The sequence below is a fragment of the Lithobates pipiens genome, unplaced genomic scaffold, assembly GCF_037356315.1.
Source record: "Lithobates pipiens isolate NorthernLeopardFrog02 unplaced genomic scaffold, aLitPip1_a1.2 Scaffold_8, whole genome shotgun sequence".
NCBI classification, from domain to species: domain Eukaryota; kingdom Metazoa; phylum Chordata; class Amphibia; order Anura; family Ranidae; genus Lithobates; species Lithobates pipiens.
In genome coordinates this window covers 588,205,137-588,223,023 of record NW_027507903.1, presented here as the reverse complement: position 1 = coordinate 588,223,023, position 17,887 = coordinate 588,205,137, and the positions used below count along the sequence as shown (strand labels likewise).

Sequence of the window (17,887 nt, the reverse complement as noted above, 5' to 3'; positions counted from 1 at the left end):
TCTAAGGAGCCCTGACCAATCCCCACCCTGGATTGGCAGGGGACAGGCCTCCTTAAATACCCAGGGTCAGCCCAGCTGGGGAGGAGTTGTCGGGTGGAAGAACTGAAGATGGAGTACTAAACTGTAGGGGCCTTTGAAGGAGCTCCCCAGTCTTGGGGGGGGGGGGCTTAGGCCTGGAGATTGGGTGCAGGACAGAGCCTCTCAAGACAACGTGAAGGTTCTGGACAGGAGGCAGAGGAGCGAGAGGGCAGCAGAAGCTAGTACTGCCAGGTAAGTCTTCAGGAGGGAACCACCGGTGGCAGCCAGGAGGGCTGGTGAGTGACATGCACAGTCGGGAGGACTGGGGAGGCATACCTGAGAGGACTGGGAGCATGCAATCTTTGATGGGTGCAGAGCCAGTGGAGAGGACTGTGATGTCACAAGCAGTGGAGTTGGGCAGCTGCAGCCAGGAGGGCTGGCAGGACCTGAAGAGGGCTGACTGGGAGCAGTAGTCCATATGTAGGATAGCTAGCACTGGAGACTTTCTATGTTTTTGCTACACTATAGGAACCCATGGTCCCTGCCTGCTAAGGGCAGTTTCTGAGCCAGTGGCAGGCCTAACCTTACATGTGCTAGCTGGTCCTGAGGATTAAGAGTTGTGCAAGAGGATGGAAGAGGAATAGTCTGCAAGCAAGGAAAGTGGTGGAGGAGACTGAAGTAGTAACTTGTATAGAAAAGTGTACATAGTTGGCCCAATTGATATACAATCCACCAAACGATTGATGTACATCTCATAATTCCTTTACCCCATCCACGTTAAATTCCCTGAATAAAATAAACAAAACCAAGCACATGGACTGTTCATTGCCTTGGCATGACCAAGGATTAAATGCGGGGCTGGGAAGGGTGACAGGTGGGCAGGTGAGCCACAACACTCAGAACACTCATAAACATGCTAACAATATGATATTAGTAAGCTTTTGTATGGGCTGTAATAAGCTCTCTTGACCAAATTATTTTCATCAGGCAGTTGGGACAAAAAAGTAATTTGTATGATAATTTGTACAATAATATCTGCCGGGGTTTATGCATGACTTACTGCAAATCTGGCCGTAGTTGTCCAGTATTTACCGACTAGCCAGATGATCAAATCTGAAAAAAATTGGGCTGTCTGAATTATAATGCCATTCCTCTTGTTGACCGTGTGCATAGAGCAGGGGTACGCAACCAACCTTATCGAGGTTGTTGTACCTGAACAAGATGGGAGAAGTAAATTATCACCGGGCACAGTGTTGCCTCCTCACACCTGATTTAAACCTTTTAATTTGCATACTACCGTGTCACAATGATGTGCATTGCATGGCTATTATGGGTTTAAATCAGGTGATGAGGAGGCAACATTTCGCCTCCTCACTACCTGTCAAACACACGGATCATTTTTCAGAGAAGCAGCAGTTGCGGCTGCACTTGTGAATGAGCCCTTAGTTGCATTCCACAGCTGCATCCTTATGGCTCATTCATGCGTCATTTTTTATTTTGGGGGGGGGGGGGTAAAACCCTGTGGTTGAGTCACGGATTTACTGCTCCCAATCCTCACTCACTTTATCTGCTGAAGCAGCAGCCAAAGGTGTACACATTCCGCAGCAGGAATTAAAGCCCCTGTTGCTTTTGATGCGTGCTACCACCTGCCAAACGCAACCCATTCAATTAAATGGGGCCATTCTGCAAGCGCCCCACAACTGCATGCTTCTGCGGGGTCCAAGGGGTTAAAGCAGGTGGTCATGAAGCCACCTTAACCCCTTGTTTATTGTACTGCACAAGGTTGGAGGCCATTTGCAGTGTGGCCTCAATCACTTGAATGGGTCATGCTTGGCAGGTGCTACACCCACCAACCATGACAGGTTGTATAACTATTGCTGCAGCTGCGACTTGTACATCCCTGGCTACTGCAGCTGAAGGGGTGCGTTTCCGGCAGGGGTGGTAAAAACAAGTCTTAACTAAGGATGAGCTCGGGCATGTTCCCACACTCCACATGCAGAGCCCGCCAGGAAGTCCGCATGGCGTTGCGCTAATCACAGGCAGTGAGACATTTTCCCGATGTGTGATCGGGAAATGTCTCACTGCCTGTGATTAGCGCAGCGCAGACCTCCTGGCGGGATCTGCACATGGAGTGTGTGAACACGCCAGAGCTCATCCCTAGTCTTAACTATGAGGTTTTACTACCCCTGCCAAACTACAAATGTAAATGAACCCCTAGCATTCTGAGCCCCCTATAAGGCTGCTTTCACACTGATATACTGCGTTTTACCTGAACCGCAGGTGCAGCACAATGCATATTATGGAACTTTCCTGGGTTAGCTGCGCTTTGCCATAGACTTCTATTGTATACTGCAGGTGTGGTGCACTTTCTGAAAGCCCATCAAAACTCCTGCATTCAGAAAGTGCACCAAACACGCAGAATATAATTGAAATCTATGGCTAAAAGCAGAAAACCCATGGGAAAGCTACAGGTAGATTGCACTGCACCTGCAGTGTGGGTAAACCGCAGAACATCAGTGTGAAAGCAGCCTTATACTATTATGCCCAGTGTATTGCTTCACACTGACCTGAAAATCTCTTCTTTCCTGCTGCTGGCACCACTCTGGAAATCGCTAGCCGGTATAAGATGTGAAGTGCAGTTGGTAACACTCCGTATGGGACAGGAGGCAACGGCTTATGCAGCTCTTGCTCCCTACTACAGCTCCAACGTCACAACAAGTCTCTTTGCATTGCACTCGGTTGATGCTCTGGGATGGCGGGTCAGCAAGCCCAGACTGCTATCCACTAGTTGCAGACCCTCGGCATAGAGGAAGTTGTATGTTCATTAATGCACTCTCATATAACACAGCTCTCTAGCAACCCCTAGATAGCAGCTGTGAAAACTCTGAAACATTATGAAAAAAATGTACCTTTATCTGCAGTCTGTGTTTTGCCTAATTACTGTCTAATACAATGGTCTTGAGTGTCTCCAACCTTGGCTTCTCTTACAGGGCAGTAGCAAAACTGTGTCCTTCTAGCTATTAGAGTTGGCTTATTTTGGTAGAACCACAAATCCCAGCATGTTCTAGCTGGGATCCCAGTCAGCAAACTGAATTTCCATATTGCTTGGCAAGCCACTGATCATTAGGTCACTCGGCACCAGTAAAAGTTTGTTTCAGGGTCAGCTGGTTAATAAGTACTTCCATTCACTCTGTAACTCGGTCATTGTACCAAACTGTATGTTCAGTGTCTGCATAGCTCATCTCTATAGGCATTGATCTCTTTCTTCTGCCAAGCTTTTATTGTTGGTTTTATCCTGTTTGACAGGCACCTGAATTCTAGAGAGGAATTGTAAGAGAAGAGGTAAGATATCATTATATCTTTTAGATCCAAATTTTGCTAGGACCCTAAAATACTCCACACAACCCATCACATTCTATTCTTCTACAATGTGCAAAACTTTCAGAGTAAACCTGGACTCCCACTTCACTTTAGGTTCCTCCTAAAGGGTGCAGGACTACAATCCCCTTGCATCCCACCACCCTGTGTACTGGCATCTTCCTAGTACACCCAGACCTCCACTTCTGTGTGTAGAAGCTTCCTGCCCAAGGATGAAGGACTCCAATTCTTCTGAACCCCATCACTCTATGTACGGACCTCTTCGTAGTAAACGTAGACCTCCACTTCTGTGTGCAGGACTTCAGTCCCTCTGCACCTCACATACAGACCTCTTCCTAGCACACCCAGACCTCCACTTCTGTGTGCAGAAGGTTTCTCCCCAAGAGTGAAGGACTCTGATCCCTCTGCATTGCACCTCCCTGTGTACAAACCTCCTCCCAGTACACCACTTCTGTGAAAGACTCAAATCTATCTGCACCCCATTACTCTGCTTATAGACCCTCTCAGGACCCAGATGTGAAGGACTCCCATCCCTCTGCACCACACCTCCCTAGGTGTAGTATTCTCAGCTGTTATTTCAACCCTGTGTTCAGATGGAACCCTCCTAATATGCTGACCTCCACCACCCTGTGTAAATGTAGACCCTGTCCTGTATGCAGCCCCAAACCACTCAGCTTTGAGGAATCCCCTTGCTTCTAATGCCGCGTACACACGGTCGAACTGTTTGACGTACTTAGTCCGTTGAAACACATTTCAGCGGACAATCCGCTCGTGTGTGGGCTTCAGCGGACTTTTTCAGCGTGCAGTCTGGAGTACTAAGAATTTAGTTTTTTCCGAAAATCTGTCTGTCGTACTTTGGTTTCAGCGGACAATACGGTCGTCAGTATGCTAGTTCGACGGACTAAGAATGGCACATGCCCAGAAAAGATTTACACGGCGGAAGGGTGCTTTGCTGTGTCTTGGACTTCCTATTTCTAGTCCCGTTGTACGTCCTGTACACGTCATTGCACCAGCTTTCGACGGACTGTTTGTGCATCCGTGTGTGGTCAAGTCCGTTCAGTGGAAACTACGACGGATTGTCCGTCGGATTGTATGACGGACTAAGTACGCCATACAATCCGCTCATGTGTACGCGGCATAAGTCTATCAAACTCCCACACACAACCCTGTGTACAGAAGAAAGCCAACTGGGGTGCAAAAAAAAACTAAAAAATGCAGGGAGCACCTCTCTTACAGAAAACCCAGACTTCATCTGTATGTAAACTCTTTGCTACTTTGCAGTGTGGAGGTTTGCCCTGACGATATAGTATTTGCACTCCCTTATTACTTTCATTATTACTTATGCCCATGTTGGAGTCTGTGCCATTCATTGGCAGGATCTTATTGTAAAATTATTTTTTAAATGCATCACATTGTGTAGATTATCATATACAGTTTGCTTTTAGGTGCATTTATCTTGCATGTGCTTCTGACCTTTTTGCCATAATTCTAAACTTTGGGATTGGTTTTCTAAAACTGGAGAGTGCAAAAATCAGGTACAGCTGTGCATGGTACCCAATCAGCTTCTAACTTCAGCTTGTTCAATTAAGCTTTGACAGAAAAACCTGGAAGCTGATTGGCTCTATGCAGGGCTACACCAGATGCACTCTCTAGTTTGAACAAATCTCCCCCTTTATCAAGCTGTTTGGACAATGGGTGAGTACTAAAGGCTGTTTTCCCCATTGCACTTTATTTAACTGCTCGCAGTTTCAGTGCATTTTGCATCTGGTTTGCATGTTCTACTAATAAAAACAATGGCAGAGAGTTCACCTTGTTGTTTCTGTAGTGTTTGGGTTTCCCCAAAAATGCAGCCAAAAAAGCAGAAGTGGAAACGTTAAAGCTAAATTGTTCCAAAGAACGACTGTAGCATGAATATGAACACCAACCGTGGCCACATTTATGCTATCCTCAAACAGTCCCAGAGCCAGCCTATCTAAAGTCCTCAATAGATGTGGCTCAGCAAAGCAACATTGATAGATTCCCTCTCCGAAATTAGTCGGGTAGTGTCTACTGGGACTGTAGACAGCCCATCCATGTACTACAGCTTTGGAATCCAACCATGATCAGCCAGTTAGGCCAATGGTCTCGGTCTTTGGCACCTATGTTGTCACAACTACATAAAGGTCTGTAGAGGCCCCTGATGACCTGTAGATTTTGTAGAAGGTCACTGACCTAAATGTCACTGATACCTACTGACAGCAATAGAAGGCGACAGCAGGGGGAGTCCAATTGCAGAAAATCTACATTACATAAACAGAATCTCCAGCATAATTAGAAATCAGTGAATGTGATTTTCATCGGTCATTCACTGGTGATGAGTTAATCACTGTCATTTTAAGATGCATGCACCTGGAAGATTTACCCGCAGTGTAGATTCACTACTTTTTAAGTATGCCCTTTAGTGTATTCACATCACTCTCTAGTACAGGGGTCCCCTAACTTTTTACACAAAGGGCCAGTTTACTGTCCTTCAGATTTTAGGGGGGGCCGGACTGTGGCCATTGGGAGTAGAAAATGTCCCAGGAACCGTGGGAGTAAACATTGTCCCATCTTTGGTGTCAGTAAGAGAAATTGTGCCCCGTCATTGGGAGGAATTGTGCCCCATCGTTGGTGTAGCACCCTGGTGTTCAAGCAGGATTGCTGCTAAATTTACCTGCCAGGTATAGCTACCTTGGCTAATTGTTGAGGCTCAATTTATTTCACTCTAAGAAGGCTCCATTCACATCTATACATGTTGCTTTTGAGCGTTTTTGCGGTGTTTGTTTTTGCTTTTTTGGACACGCGTTTTTACCGCGATTTCGCGGGGGTTTTTTTTTTTTTTTTTTACGCCGTGGTTGCTTAGCAACCAGCTATATACAGTGAAAAAAATGCAAATCGTGGTAAAAATGCGGTACTTGCGTTTTTGATGCAGGTCCATTGACCAAAATGCTGCATTTTGCATGGAAAAAAAAGTCCCTAATTTTTTCCAAAAACGCAGAGGCACAAAAATGCATTGACGTGAACATGTTCCATAGGAACCCATGTTAAAAAATTTCCCTGCATTTCTGCAAAAAAATCCGATCTGACTTTTTCCGATCATTTGTAGAGAATTCCGACGGACAAAGTGCCACGTATGCTCAGATAAAATTACGAGACCAAAGCTATTGGCTACTAGCCTCTACGTAGTCCTGTTGTCGCAACGAACGTCACCACATTCCGAACTATCGGATTTTCCGACAACTTTGTCTGACTGTGTGTATGCAACACCAGTTTCGGACAAAATCCGTCTGAAAAAAGACGGGTTTTGTAGTCGGAATTTCTGACCATGTATACAGGGCATAAGGCTAACGCTGCGCTACAACGAAGAAAAAATTATTAATGTTGAATATTAGATAGCTGCTAATTTATTTATCATTTTCACAAGTTGACATCAAAAAGTCCAGTACGAAAACTCCAAATACAGTGTTAAGTCAAAAAGGATGCAGCGCTAATAAAACTCATAAATATATAAATGTGAAAATTTTATATATAGGGAGAGAAAATCATAAAAGTGAGTCTCCTCTGCCTACCGCCACAAGCACAGCGGAGGAGACAGCAGTACCCAGTAGTAGTAATCAGTGGGCGATCCGGATATTCCTCAAGGGAAACCATACTTCCCTAGTCTGGGCGAGACTGTTGTGGCGGTCTTTGTATGTATATGTATATGTGTGTGTGTGTGTATGTGTGTGTATGTGTATATATATATATATATATATATATATATATATATATATATATATATATATAGTTTTATTAGTGCTGCATCCTTTTTGACATAAGACAAGGGCACTGCAAGGTCAGATGATGGGTATATGGGGGTGTCTCAGCCAATGGGTAAGGAACCTATATATTTGGGTGGAGTAAGGCGATCACTGTTCGGTGCCACCTGGACGGCTGCCTGGGTGGACGTGTGTTGTATTGCCCAGGCTGCTAGACCAGAGTTTGGGCCTATCCCAGGCACATCTGGCTGCTAGGCTGCCCGAGGGCCTATCCAGAAGCCAGAGAGCAGCGTAGGGTTTAGATTGCGGCTTGCAGTCCATCTAGAAGCTACGGTTCTGCCGGCCAGAGAACCTGTCGTGGTCAGAGGTAGAGGAGAAGCTGTCGCCACTAAGGTACCATCCACCTTATTACCAGGGACCACTGTGAGTAGCTGAAGCAAGTACCAGAGCAGTATTCTCACCAACTGGGGACGGTGAAGAATTGGCAAACTTCAGCGGTTATCAAGCCAAGGAAGGACCCAGCCAGTGGAGGTGACGCTTGCAGAGCAGCCTGGTGCGTCAAGCAAGGGACCAAGCAGGACAGTGGGGTGAAACTTGAGAAGTACCTGGAGTGCCAAGTTAGGGACCCAACAGAGAAATAGGGGTGACATTTGAAGATACTACAGTGAAGATTGGAGGAGCTCACGTAATTCAGCTCCAGTGAATATAGTCTAGTGAGAGAGACTGGGAGCTCAGTGGGCTGAAGAACTACAAGAAGTGGTTGTTGTGGAAGTGAAGGAACTGTTACATTTTGTGTTAGAAACTGTTAAAGACTGTTGCCATAGGAGACATCATTCCTACACATGCATATTTGTGGTGCATGCCAAATCACTCCAATGTGAAATGAACCAGGGCTCAAACTTTGACACAAGACAAAAAAATGCACCCCGGGTGTGCTTTTATAGTAATCAATGGTGGATGCGTTTTTGGTGCACTTTTTTGAAGAATACACCAAAGATGCAAGATTTTTAAAAATGCATCGCAGCACACTGGCCTGAATAATTCCATTGGATTAAAAGGAATACATATTTCTACCTATATATTTCTAACAAAATAGATCAGTGTCAAAGGGCCCTTAGTCGGGAGCCCACCAAACTTCCAGCATGTCTTTAGAGTGTGAAAGGAAACCCATGCAGGCATAGGGAGAACATGCAAACTCTATGCAGGTAGTGTCATGGTTGGGATTTGAACCACCAATCCTAGCGCTGTCATGCAGAGGTGCTAACCACATAAGCCATTAAAGCCCCATACCACTTTCAGATTTTCTGCTGATTTTTTTTTTTCCCCTTCAGATTTAACAAAACCATATAATATGAGGTCAAACCTTAGGAGTTTCAATGTGTATGCAATCAGGCAGGCACTTGCACTGCATGGTTTTGGTAAATCTGAAGACAAAAATCAGCAGAAAATCTGATCATGTGTACGGTAGGGTGCCCACGTGTCCCGGATTGCCCGGGACATTCCCGCAATTGGCAGGTCGGTCCCGGGCACTTTTATTCCGGGACAATACAGTGTCCCGGAATTAAACTGATGCAGTCATTCGCGATTTTTATTGATTGCAGAATGTCGATGATGTCATTCAGCCGGGCCAGCCCAGTGGTGTAGCGTGGCGGTGGGCAGCCCAAGTGACTTCTTCCAGGCTCCAGCCCCTATAATCACCCTACACCTCGAATGAGGCAGACTCCTCAGCACCCGGATCTCCCCTGCCAGGGACTCCAGTGGTCCAGCCTGCACTGTCCCCCATGATTCCTCAGGTGCGCTCCACCGCCCACCGCAGGCAGCCCATGTGTGAGTGGGAGGGGCGGTGCTCGGTGCAGGCGAGCATACGGTGGCTGCTGGCAGAGTTCCCGGCCTGCGGGGATAGCAGTCATCTGACTATGGATGATCTTCATGGAGTCCTGGCCTGGAGTGGTGATTGAAATCCACCGATCTACCTTATGTTTGTATGGGGGAGTAGTCAGTAGTGTGAGTAGTGCAGGAAGGAGTGTAGTGGTCAGGTAGGTCAGTGTAGTGGTCAGGTGGGTCAGGATAAAGGTCAGGTAGGTTATAATGGTCAGGGGGCTCAGTGTAGTGGTCAGTGTAGTGGACAGTTTAGTGGTCAGTGTAGTGGACAGGAAGGTCAGTGTAGTGGATAGGAAGGTCAGTGTAGTGGACAATATAGTGGACAGGAAAGTCAGTGTAGTGAACAGTATAGTGGTCAGTGTAGTGGACAGTATAGTGGTCAGTGTAGTGGACAGGTAGGCCAGTGTAGTGGACAGGTAGGTCAGTGTAGTGGTCAGTGTAGTGGACAGGTAGGTCAGTGTAGTGGACAGGTAGGTAAGTGTAGTGGTTAGTGTAGTGGACAGGAAGGTCAGTGTAGTGGACAGCATAGTGGTCAGTGTAGTGGACAGGTAGGTCAGTGAAGTGGACAGTATAGTGGTCAGTGTAGTGGACAGGTAGGTCAGTATAATGGACAGTGTAGTGGACAGGAAGGTCAATGTAGTGGACAGTATAGTGGTCAATGTAGTGAACAAGTAGGCTAGTGTAGTGGACAGGTAGGTCAGTGTAGTAGGCTAGTGTAGTGGACAGCATAGTGGTCAGTGTAGTTGACAGGTAGGCTAGTGTAGTGGACAGCATAGTGGTCAGTGTAGTGGACAGGTAGGTCAGTGAAGTGGACAGTGTAGTGGACAGGTAGGTCAGTGAAGTGGACAGTATAGTGGTCAGTGTAGTGGACAGGTAGGTCAGTGAAGTGGACAGTATAGTGGTCAGTGTAGTGGACAGGTAGGTCAGTATAATGGACAGTGTAGTGGACAGGTAGGTCAGTGTAGTGGTCAATGTAGTGGACAGTATAGTGGTCAATGTAGTGGACAAGTAGGCTAGTGTAGTGGACAGTATAGTGGTCAGTGTAGTGGTCAGTGTAGTTGACAGGAAGGTCAGTATAATGGACAGGTAGGTCAGTGTAGTGGTCAATGTAGTGGACAGGAAGGTCAATGTAGTGGACGGTATAGTGGTCAATGTAGTGGACAGGTAGGTCAGTGAAGTGGACAGTATAGTGGTCAGTGTAGTGGACGGGTAGGTCAGTGTAGTGGACAGTATAGTGGTCAGTGTAGTGGACAGGTAGGTCAGTGTAGTGGACAGGAAGGTCAATGTAGTGGGCAGTATAGTGGTCAGTGTAGTGGACAGGTAGGTCAGTGTAGTGGACAGGTAGGTCAGTGTAGTGGACAGTATAGTGGTCAATGTAGTGGACAGGTAGGTCAGTGAAGTGGACAGTATAGTGGTCAGTGTAGTGGACAAGTAGGTCAGTGTAGTGGACAGGAAGGTCAGTGTAGTGGTCAGTGTAGTGGACAGGTAGGTCAGTGTAGTGGACAGGAAGGTCAATGTAAAGGACAGCATAGTGGTCAGTGTAGTGGACAGGTAGGTCAGTGAAGTGGACAGTATAGTGGTCAGTGTAGTGGACAGGAAGGTCAGTGTAGTGGATAGGAAGGTCAGTGTAGTGGACAATATAGTGGACAGGAAAGTCAGTGTAGTGGACAATATAGTGGTCAGTGTAGTGGACAATATAGTGGTCAGTGTAGTGGACAGTATAGTGGTCAGTGTAGTGGACAGGTAGGCCAGTGTAGTGGACAGGTAGGCCAGTGTAGTGGACAGGTAGGTCAGTGTAGTGGTCAGTGTAGTGGACAGGTAGGTCAGTGTAGTGGACAGGTAGGTAAGTGTAGTGGTTAGTGTAGTGGACAGGAAGGTCAGTGTAGTGGACAGCATAGTGGTCAGTGTAGTGGACAGGTAGGTCAGTGAAGTGGACAGTATAGTGGTCAGTGTAGTGGACAGGTAGGTCAGTATAATGGACAGTGTAGTGGACAGGAAGGTCAATGTAGTGGACAGTATAGTGGTCAATGTAGTGAACAAGTAGGCTAGTGTAGTGGACAGGTAGGTCAGTGTAGTAGGCTAGTGTAGTGGACAGCATAGTGGTCAGTGTAGTTGACAGGTAGGCTAGTGTAGTGGACAGCATAGTGGTCAGTGTAGTGGACAGGTAGGTCAGTGAAGTGGACAGTGTAGTGGACAGGTAGGTCAGTGAAGTGGACAGTATAGTGGTCAGTGTAGTGGACAGGTAGGTCAGTGAAGTGGACAGTATAGTGGTCAGTGTAGTGGACAGGTAGGTCAGTATAATGGACAGTGTAGTGGACAGGTAGGTCAGTGTAGTGGTCAATGTAGTGGACAGGAAGGTCAATGTAGTGGACAGTATAGTGGTCAATGTAGTGGACAAGTAGGCTAGTGTAGTGGACAGTATAGTGGTCAGTGTAGTGGTCAGTGTAGTTGACAGGAAGGCCAGTATAATGGACAGTGTAGTGGACAGGTAGGTCAGTGTAGTGGTCAATGTAGTGGACAGGAAGGTCAATGTAGTGGACGGTATAGTGGTCAATGTAGTGGACAGGTAGGTCAGTGAAGTGGACAGTATAGTGGTCAGTGTAGTGGACGGGTAGGTCAGTGTAGTGGACAGTATAGTGGTCAGTGTAGTGGACAGGTAGGTCAGTGTAGTGGACAGGAAGGTCAATGTAGTGGGCAGTATAGTGGTCAGTGTAGTGGACAGGTAGGTCAGTGTAGTGGACAGGTAGGTCAGTGTAGTGGACAGTATAGTGGTCAATGTAGTGGACAGGTAGGTCAGTGAAGTGGACAGTATAGTGGTCAGTGTAGTGGACAAGTAGGTCAGTGTAGTGGACAGGAAGGTCAGTGTAGTGGTCAGTGTAGTGGACAGGAAGGTCAATGTAAAGGACAGTATAGTGGTCAATGTAGTGGACAGGTAGGTCAGTGAAGTGGACAGTATAGTGGTCAGTGTAGTGGACAGGAAGGTCAGTGTAGTGGATAGGAAGGTCAGTGTAGTGGACAATATAGTGGACAGGAAAGTCAGTGTAGTGGACAATATAGTGGTCAGTGTAGTGGACAATATAGTGGTCAGTGTAGTGGACAGTATAGTGGTCAGTGTAGTGGACAGGTAGGCCAGTGTAGTGGACAGGTAGGCCAGTGTAGTGGACAGGTAGGTCAGTGTAGTGGTCAGTGTAGTGGACAGGTAGGTCAGTGTAGTGGACAGGTAGGTAAGTGTAGTGGTTAGTGTAGTGGACAGGAAGGTCAGTGTAGTGGACAGCATAGTGGTCAGTGTAGTGGACAGGTAGGTCAGTGAAGTGGACAGTATAGTGGTCAGTGTAGTGGACAGGTAGGTCAGTATAATGGACAGTGTAGTGGACAGGAAGGTCAATGTAGTGGACAGTATAGTGGTCAATGTAGTGAACAAGTAGGCTAGTGTAGTGGACAGGTAGGTCAGTGTAGTAGGTTAGTGTAGTGGACAGCATAGTGGTCAGTGTAGTTGACAGGTAGGCTAGTGTAGTGGACAGCATAGTGGTCAGTGTAGTGGACAGGTAGGTCAGTGAAGTGGACAGTGTAGTGGACAGGTAGGTCAGTGAAGTGGACAGTATAGTGGTCAGTGAAGTGGACAGTATAGTGGTCAGTGTAGTGGACAGGTAGGTCAGTATAATGGACAGTGTAGTGGACAGGTAGGTCAGTGTAGTGGTCAATGTAGTGGACAGGAAGGTCAATGTAGTGGACAGTATAGTGGTCAATGTAGTGGACAAGTAGGCTAGTGTAGTGGACAGTATAGTGGTCAGTGTAGTGGTCAGTGTAGTTGACAGGAAGGTCAGTGTAGTGGACAGGTAGGTCAGTGTAGTGGACAGGTAGGTCAGTGTAGTGGACAGGTAGGTCAGTGTAGTGGACAGGTAGGTCAGTGTAGTGGTCAGTGTAGTGGACAGGTAGGTCAGTGAAGTGGACAGTATAGTGGTCAGTGTAGTGGACAGGTAGGTCAGTGTAGTGGACAGTATAGTGGTCAGTGTAGTGGACAGGTAGGTCAGTGTAGTGGACAGGAAGGTCAATGTAGTGGGCAGTATAGTGGTCAGTGTAGTGGACAGGTAGGTCAGTGTAGTGGACAGTATAGTGGTCAATGTAGTGGACAGGTAGGTCAGTGAAGTGGACAGTATAGTGGTCAGTGTAGTGGACAAGTAGGTCAGTGTAGTGGACAGGAAGGTCAGTGTAGTGGTCAGTGTAGTGGACAGGTAGGTCAGTGTAGTGGACAGGAAGGTCAATGTAAAGGACAGTATAGTGGTCAATGTAGTGGACAGGTAGGTCAGTGAAGTGGACAGTATAGTGGTCAGTGTAGTGGATAGGTAGGTCAGTGTAGTGGACAGGAAGGTCAATGTAGTGGGCAGTATAGTGGTCAGTGTAGTGGACAGGTAGGTCAGTGTAGTGGACAGGTAGGTCAGTGTAGTGGACAGTATAGTGGTCAATGTAGTGGACAGTATAGTGGTCAGTGTAGTGGACAGGTAGGTCAGTGAAGTGGACAGTATAGTGGTCAGTGTAGTGGACAGGTAGGTCAGTGAAGTGGACAGTATAGTGGTCAGTGTAGTGGATAGGTAGGTCAGTGTAGTGGAGGGCAGAGCTAACCTGGATGATGTCAACCACTGCCATCCTGCTGTGCTGACCCGCAGTCAGCACTGTATTACTATACACTTTTAAATCAAGAGGATTTCATGTGAGTATGTATTTGTTTTAATAAACTAATATTTTTTTAGCAAACGGAGAGCACTTAGTATACTTTGTTTACCCGCATGCTCTGGAATATATGCGAGTATCAAGACCCCCTGCTGGCATTCATATATTCCTCAAGGTGGGACAAGTGCTTTTGACCTTCTGTTGATTCAGGGGTCCACCTTTCTGGATGTGAATAAGCATTTCTTATGGTGGTGGAGGGCGCTGTCACCCATTAAGGATACCAGATTTTCCTACACCCACATGGATACTTGTGCTGCTGTCTGGGCTCTGTGGTTCTATTGTGTACTAACTTATTTGGACTTTTATATGGCTTTATATTTGTGTGTATTTTTAAGTGTTAGGTACTAGTGCACTGCCTTTTTTCTTATATGGCTATTTAGAGGGATGTTAAATATACCTTTAGTGTTGGCAACTTATTATTTATTCCTTCTCAATGTATGTTTAGACTGACAACATTAATTTATCATTGAGATCAGTGTAGTGGTCAGTGTAGGAATCGGATAGGCCAGAGTAGGAATCAGGTAGGTCAGTGTAAGGGTAAGTGTAGGAATCGGGTAGATCAATGTAAGGGTTAGTGTAATGGACAGTGGACCTTTTGTAGTATAAAGTGTGTTTTCTTTTTTTTTTTTTTTTTTTATATGCAACTTTAGTGTCTTAGATATAAAGAGTGTTTGTTTAATTATGTTGTCAGCCTAGCACTGAAAAACAATTACATTCTTTGAATCTAAGTGGCCACCTGCAGCTACAATGTTAGGCTAACATACATGAAACAAATGCTTGTTCTATCGAAGGCACTAAAGTTGCCTATAAACCCAGCTCTGCTCTTAAGCCCTACCACCCACCATCTGCATTGTAAGCCAAGTGAAATTTCTTAAATAGGCAAGGGTCGGTGCCACCCAGTGATGTCACATGACCAGTGCATGCTGGGGGGGGGTGTCCCTGAATGGCAGTTTGGGGGGTGGCTAATTATGAAAATATGAAACAGCAAGCAAGTAAAATGTAAAAATCAAAGCAAAAACAACTTTTAAATGCAAAAGCTCAAAATTCGAGCCCAATGCAAATATTCTATTGGTTCCTTTTCATTGATAATCAATCAAACTTACTATGCACTAAAATGAAACCTTTAATAAAGGTTCTATTTTCTTTGTTACAGATTTTTTTTTGAGATTTCTAATGGCTGCTGAGCGAAAAAACACAAGTGGCTGTGCAATACCCGAGAATGAACACAAGGGGGAACCACAGACACATGCAACCATATCAGAGCTTGCTGCAGAGGGACAGGGACCAGAATGGGGGACAGTTGGGGCAGCTTTAGGCAAGGCCGGGCAAGAAACAACCAGTCAGGGCCAGGAGAGCCAGGAGAAGAGCAGAGAAGAAGAAGAGAATGAAAGGGCTGACAGAGAGCTCTCAGAGACTATTGAGCAGTTGGATTCAGTGTTACTGGAGGCTGGAGAAAAAGAGGTGCAAATAGAGGGAGATGGGACGGATGTAAACAGAACGGGAGAGGCGAGTGCAGCCATAGAAAAGGCCGCTGAGTCAGAAGGGACAGAGACCCCTGTGCAGGTGCCAGGAGGGGAGACGCTTGTGCAGGTGCCAGGAGGGGAGACACTTGTGCAGGTGCCAGGAGGGGAGACGCTTGTGCAGGTGCCAGGAGCGGAGACGCTTGTGCAGGTGCCAGGAGAAGAGACCCTTGTGCAGGTGCCAGGAGGGGAGACGCAGGTGCCAGGAGGGGAGACCCTTGTGCAGGTGCCAGGAGGGGAGACGCAGGTGCCAGGAGGGGAGATCATTGTGCAGGTGCCAGGAGAGGAGACGCAGGTGCCAGGAGGGGAGACCACTGTGCAAGTGTCAGGAGGGGAGACCACTGTGCAAGTGTCAGGAGGGGAGACCACTGTACAAGTGTCAGGAGGGGAGACGCTTGTGCGGGTACCAGGAGGGGAGACCAGTGTGCAAGTGTCAGGAGGGGAGACCACTACACAGGTGTCAGGAGAGGAGACCACTGTGCAGATTCCAGCAGAAGAGACCACTGTGCAGGTGTCAGAAGGAGAACCTGCTGTGCAAGTGCCGTCGGCAGAGGGCACTGCACAGGTACCAGAAGAAGAGACCGCTGTGTATGTACCAGTAATGACGACCACTGTTAAAGAGGCAGAAAGGGAGTCAGTAGGGGAGACTTCTTTGCAGGTATCAGAAGAAACAAGTCAGGTGACCAATAAGTCAGGAAGCCAAGAGCTAGGTCTACAAGTGACAACAGAAGAGGATGTGAGCTCCTATCCTGCAGAGGGGACAGGTACTGGCATGTATGAAAGTGTAAGCACACCGGTAACTAAAGCAGACGAGGCATGGATAGACACCCTGGTAAAAAACATAGTGACAGAGGTGACAGCACAAGACACCAATGCAGGTGAAGCACCGACTGACGATCAGGCACCGGTATTCAAAGAATGTACAGATTCCAGCAGTGAGATGACAGAGGAGGGGGGACATTCCTGTGCAGGCAGGACAACAATCCCTGACCGTGAACAGGTGACATTAGAGGAGACAGGTGCAGCTGTGCCGGGGACAGGCGTACAGGCTCAGGTGTCTTATGACATAACTGTACAGGAGGTATGTGAGGGGGGGGAGGTGACACAGACAGGTAGACAACAGGTAGGACTAGAAGGGGTCACCGCCAGTCTTACAGAGCAGGAAACAGCTGATGAAGTGGAAGCAGCTATAGAGGTAAAGGCCTCAGGTGAGGAAGCACATGGGGAAGTGACACCTGATCTGGTGACTGTCCCCAGCAGGGAGGGGACAGCAGATCCAGGACACCCAGCAGCATGCCGGGAGAAGGAGTGGCCGCCTCTTATTTGCACTGGCAGTGAGGTGAGGGCAGACACAGCTGAGCAGAGAGACACACAGCAAGGGACAGTGTCTGAGAAGGAACCGTGTCCAGGTGCACCAGCCATGAAGGACAGGGAGATGGTAGAAGATGGGGTCACCCTGACCCCTGAGACCCCCATAGAAAGAGAGATCCGCCTGACCATGGAAAGAGAGATGACGCTGCGCCAGGAAAGGGGCATCAGCATGCACATTGGGGAGTCAGAGCTGGTAGAGGTGCGCAGGAAGACGATGGTGATGGAGCCGGTGGCGTTGCCGGGTAAAGAGCGCCAGTTGGCGGGGGCCCAGATGCAAAGAGAGATCCAGCTGGAGACCCAAAGAGAGCAAGACCTGGTGGAGCAAGGCAAAGTGATGGGCACGTATGACCGTGGACCCCAACAGGAGCTGCAGGAGAGGAAAATGATATTTGAAAGCATGAACACAGGTAGGTACATTTTATATATAGGTGTTCCCTATCTTGTCCACCTACCACCCATCTATACACTTATGTCTCCTACATTCAATTGTGTATGTGTAATAAACCTTTAATATCCACTTGGAAAAAAATTGCATCAAAAAGTAAAATATTTTTACTTCTGTGAATTTGACATTATGCATATAGAATCCTGAATCCTTCTCATCAGTCCCAGCCTAAAGGAGCTAGCAATCTAACACCCTTTCCACAGTCATACTGGCCCCCGAAATAATTTATGGAAAAGCTACCAGTATGTTTTTTGGCTGTCGGAAAGAAAACCCACCAATACTCCATGCAGCTAGTGTTCCTGCTGTGGATTAAACCCATGACCCCAGTTCTGCAAGGCAAGAATTCTAACCACTAAGCCACTATGGTGCCTTTCAGCGTGGAAGAACGTTTACTGCCTTTACAATGAAGATGGGCACATTTGCCATCAGCCACAATAAAGTGCCCCCTATTTGTGGCCAGTTTATTCTCCTAAACCTCACTGTAGCTGTTGATGCCAGTGATCCCTGGTCTCAGTGGTGTCACATGGACAAATGACAGGTCCTCTTTGTCTGCGGGCTTCTCCATTCCTTTCCTGTAATTCATTGTTTCCACCCACCATTCTTCGTACCTGACCAGCACGTCCTGTACTAAATTCAGCAGAACACCCGTTTTTCTCTCCTGACCAGTTTGACATCCGTACTTAATTACTAGATGATAGGCTGAGGTGTGTTCCCTGGCACTTCTTCCCCCCCCCCCCCCCCACCTACCTGAAGATACCCATATATACACC

The 17,887-nt window shown here is 47.2% G+C and overlaps 1 protein-coding gene across 3 annotated transcripts in view; it reads left to right on the top strand.

Moving 5' to 3' along the window:
* Positions 1-17,887, top strand: part of MISP3 (MISP family member 3) — a 68,599-nt gene that overhangs the window by 7,117 nt on the left and 43,595 nt on the right. The window contains exons 2-3 of one of the 3 annotated variants that reach the window (XM_077470436.1): positions 3,325-3,360; positions 14,935-17,079. In XM_077470436.1, coding sequence (XP_077326562.1) covers positions 14,955-17,079 — 2,125 coding nt within the window. In that variant the 5' untranslated portion in view covers positions 3,325-3,360; positions 14,935-14,954. Of the gene's footprint in view, positions 1-3,222; positions 3,361-14,934; positions 17,080-17,887 lie in introns of those variants that run through there. The other 2 variants (XM_077470435.1, XM_077470437.1) reach the window with 2 other exon arrangements.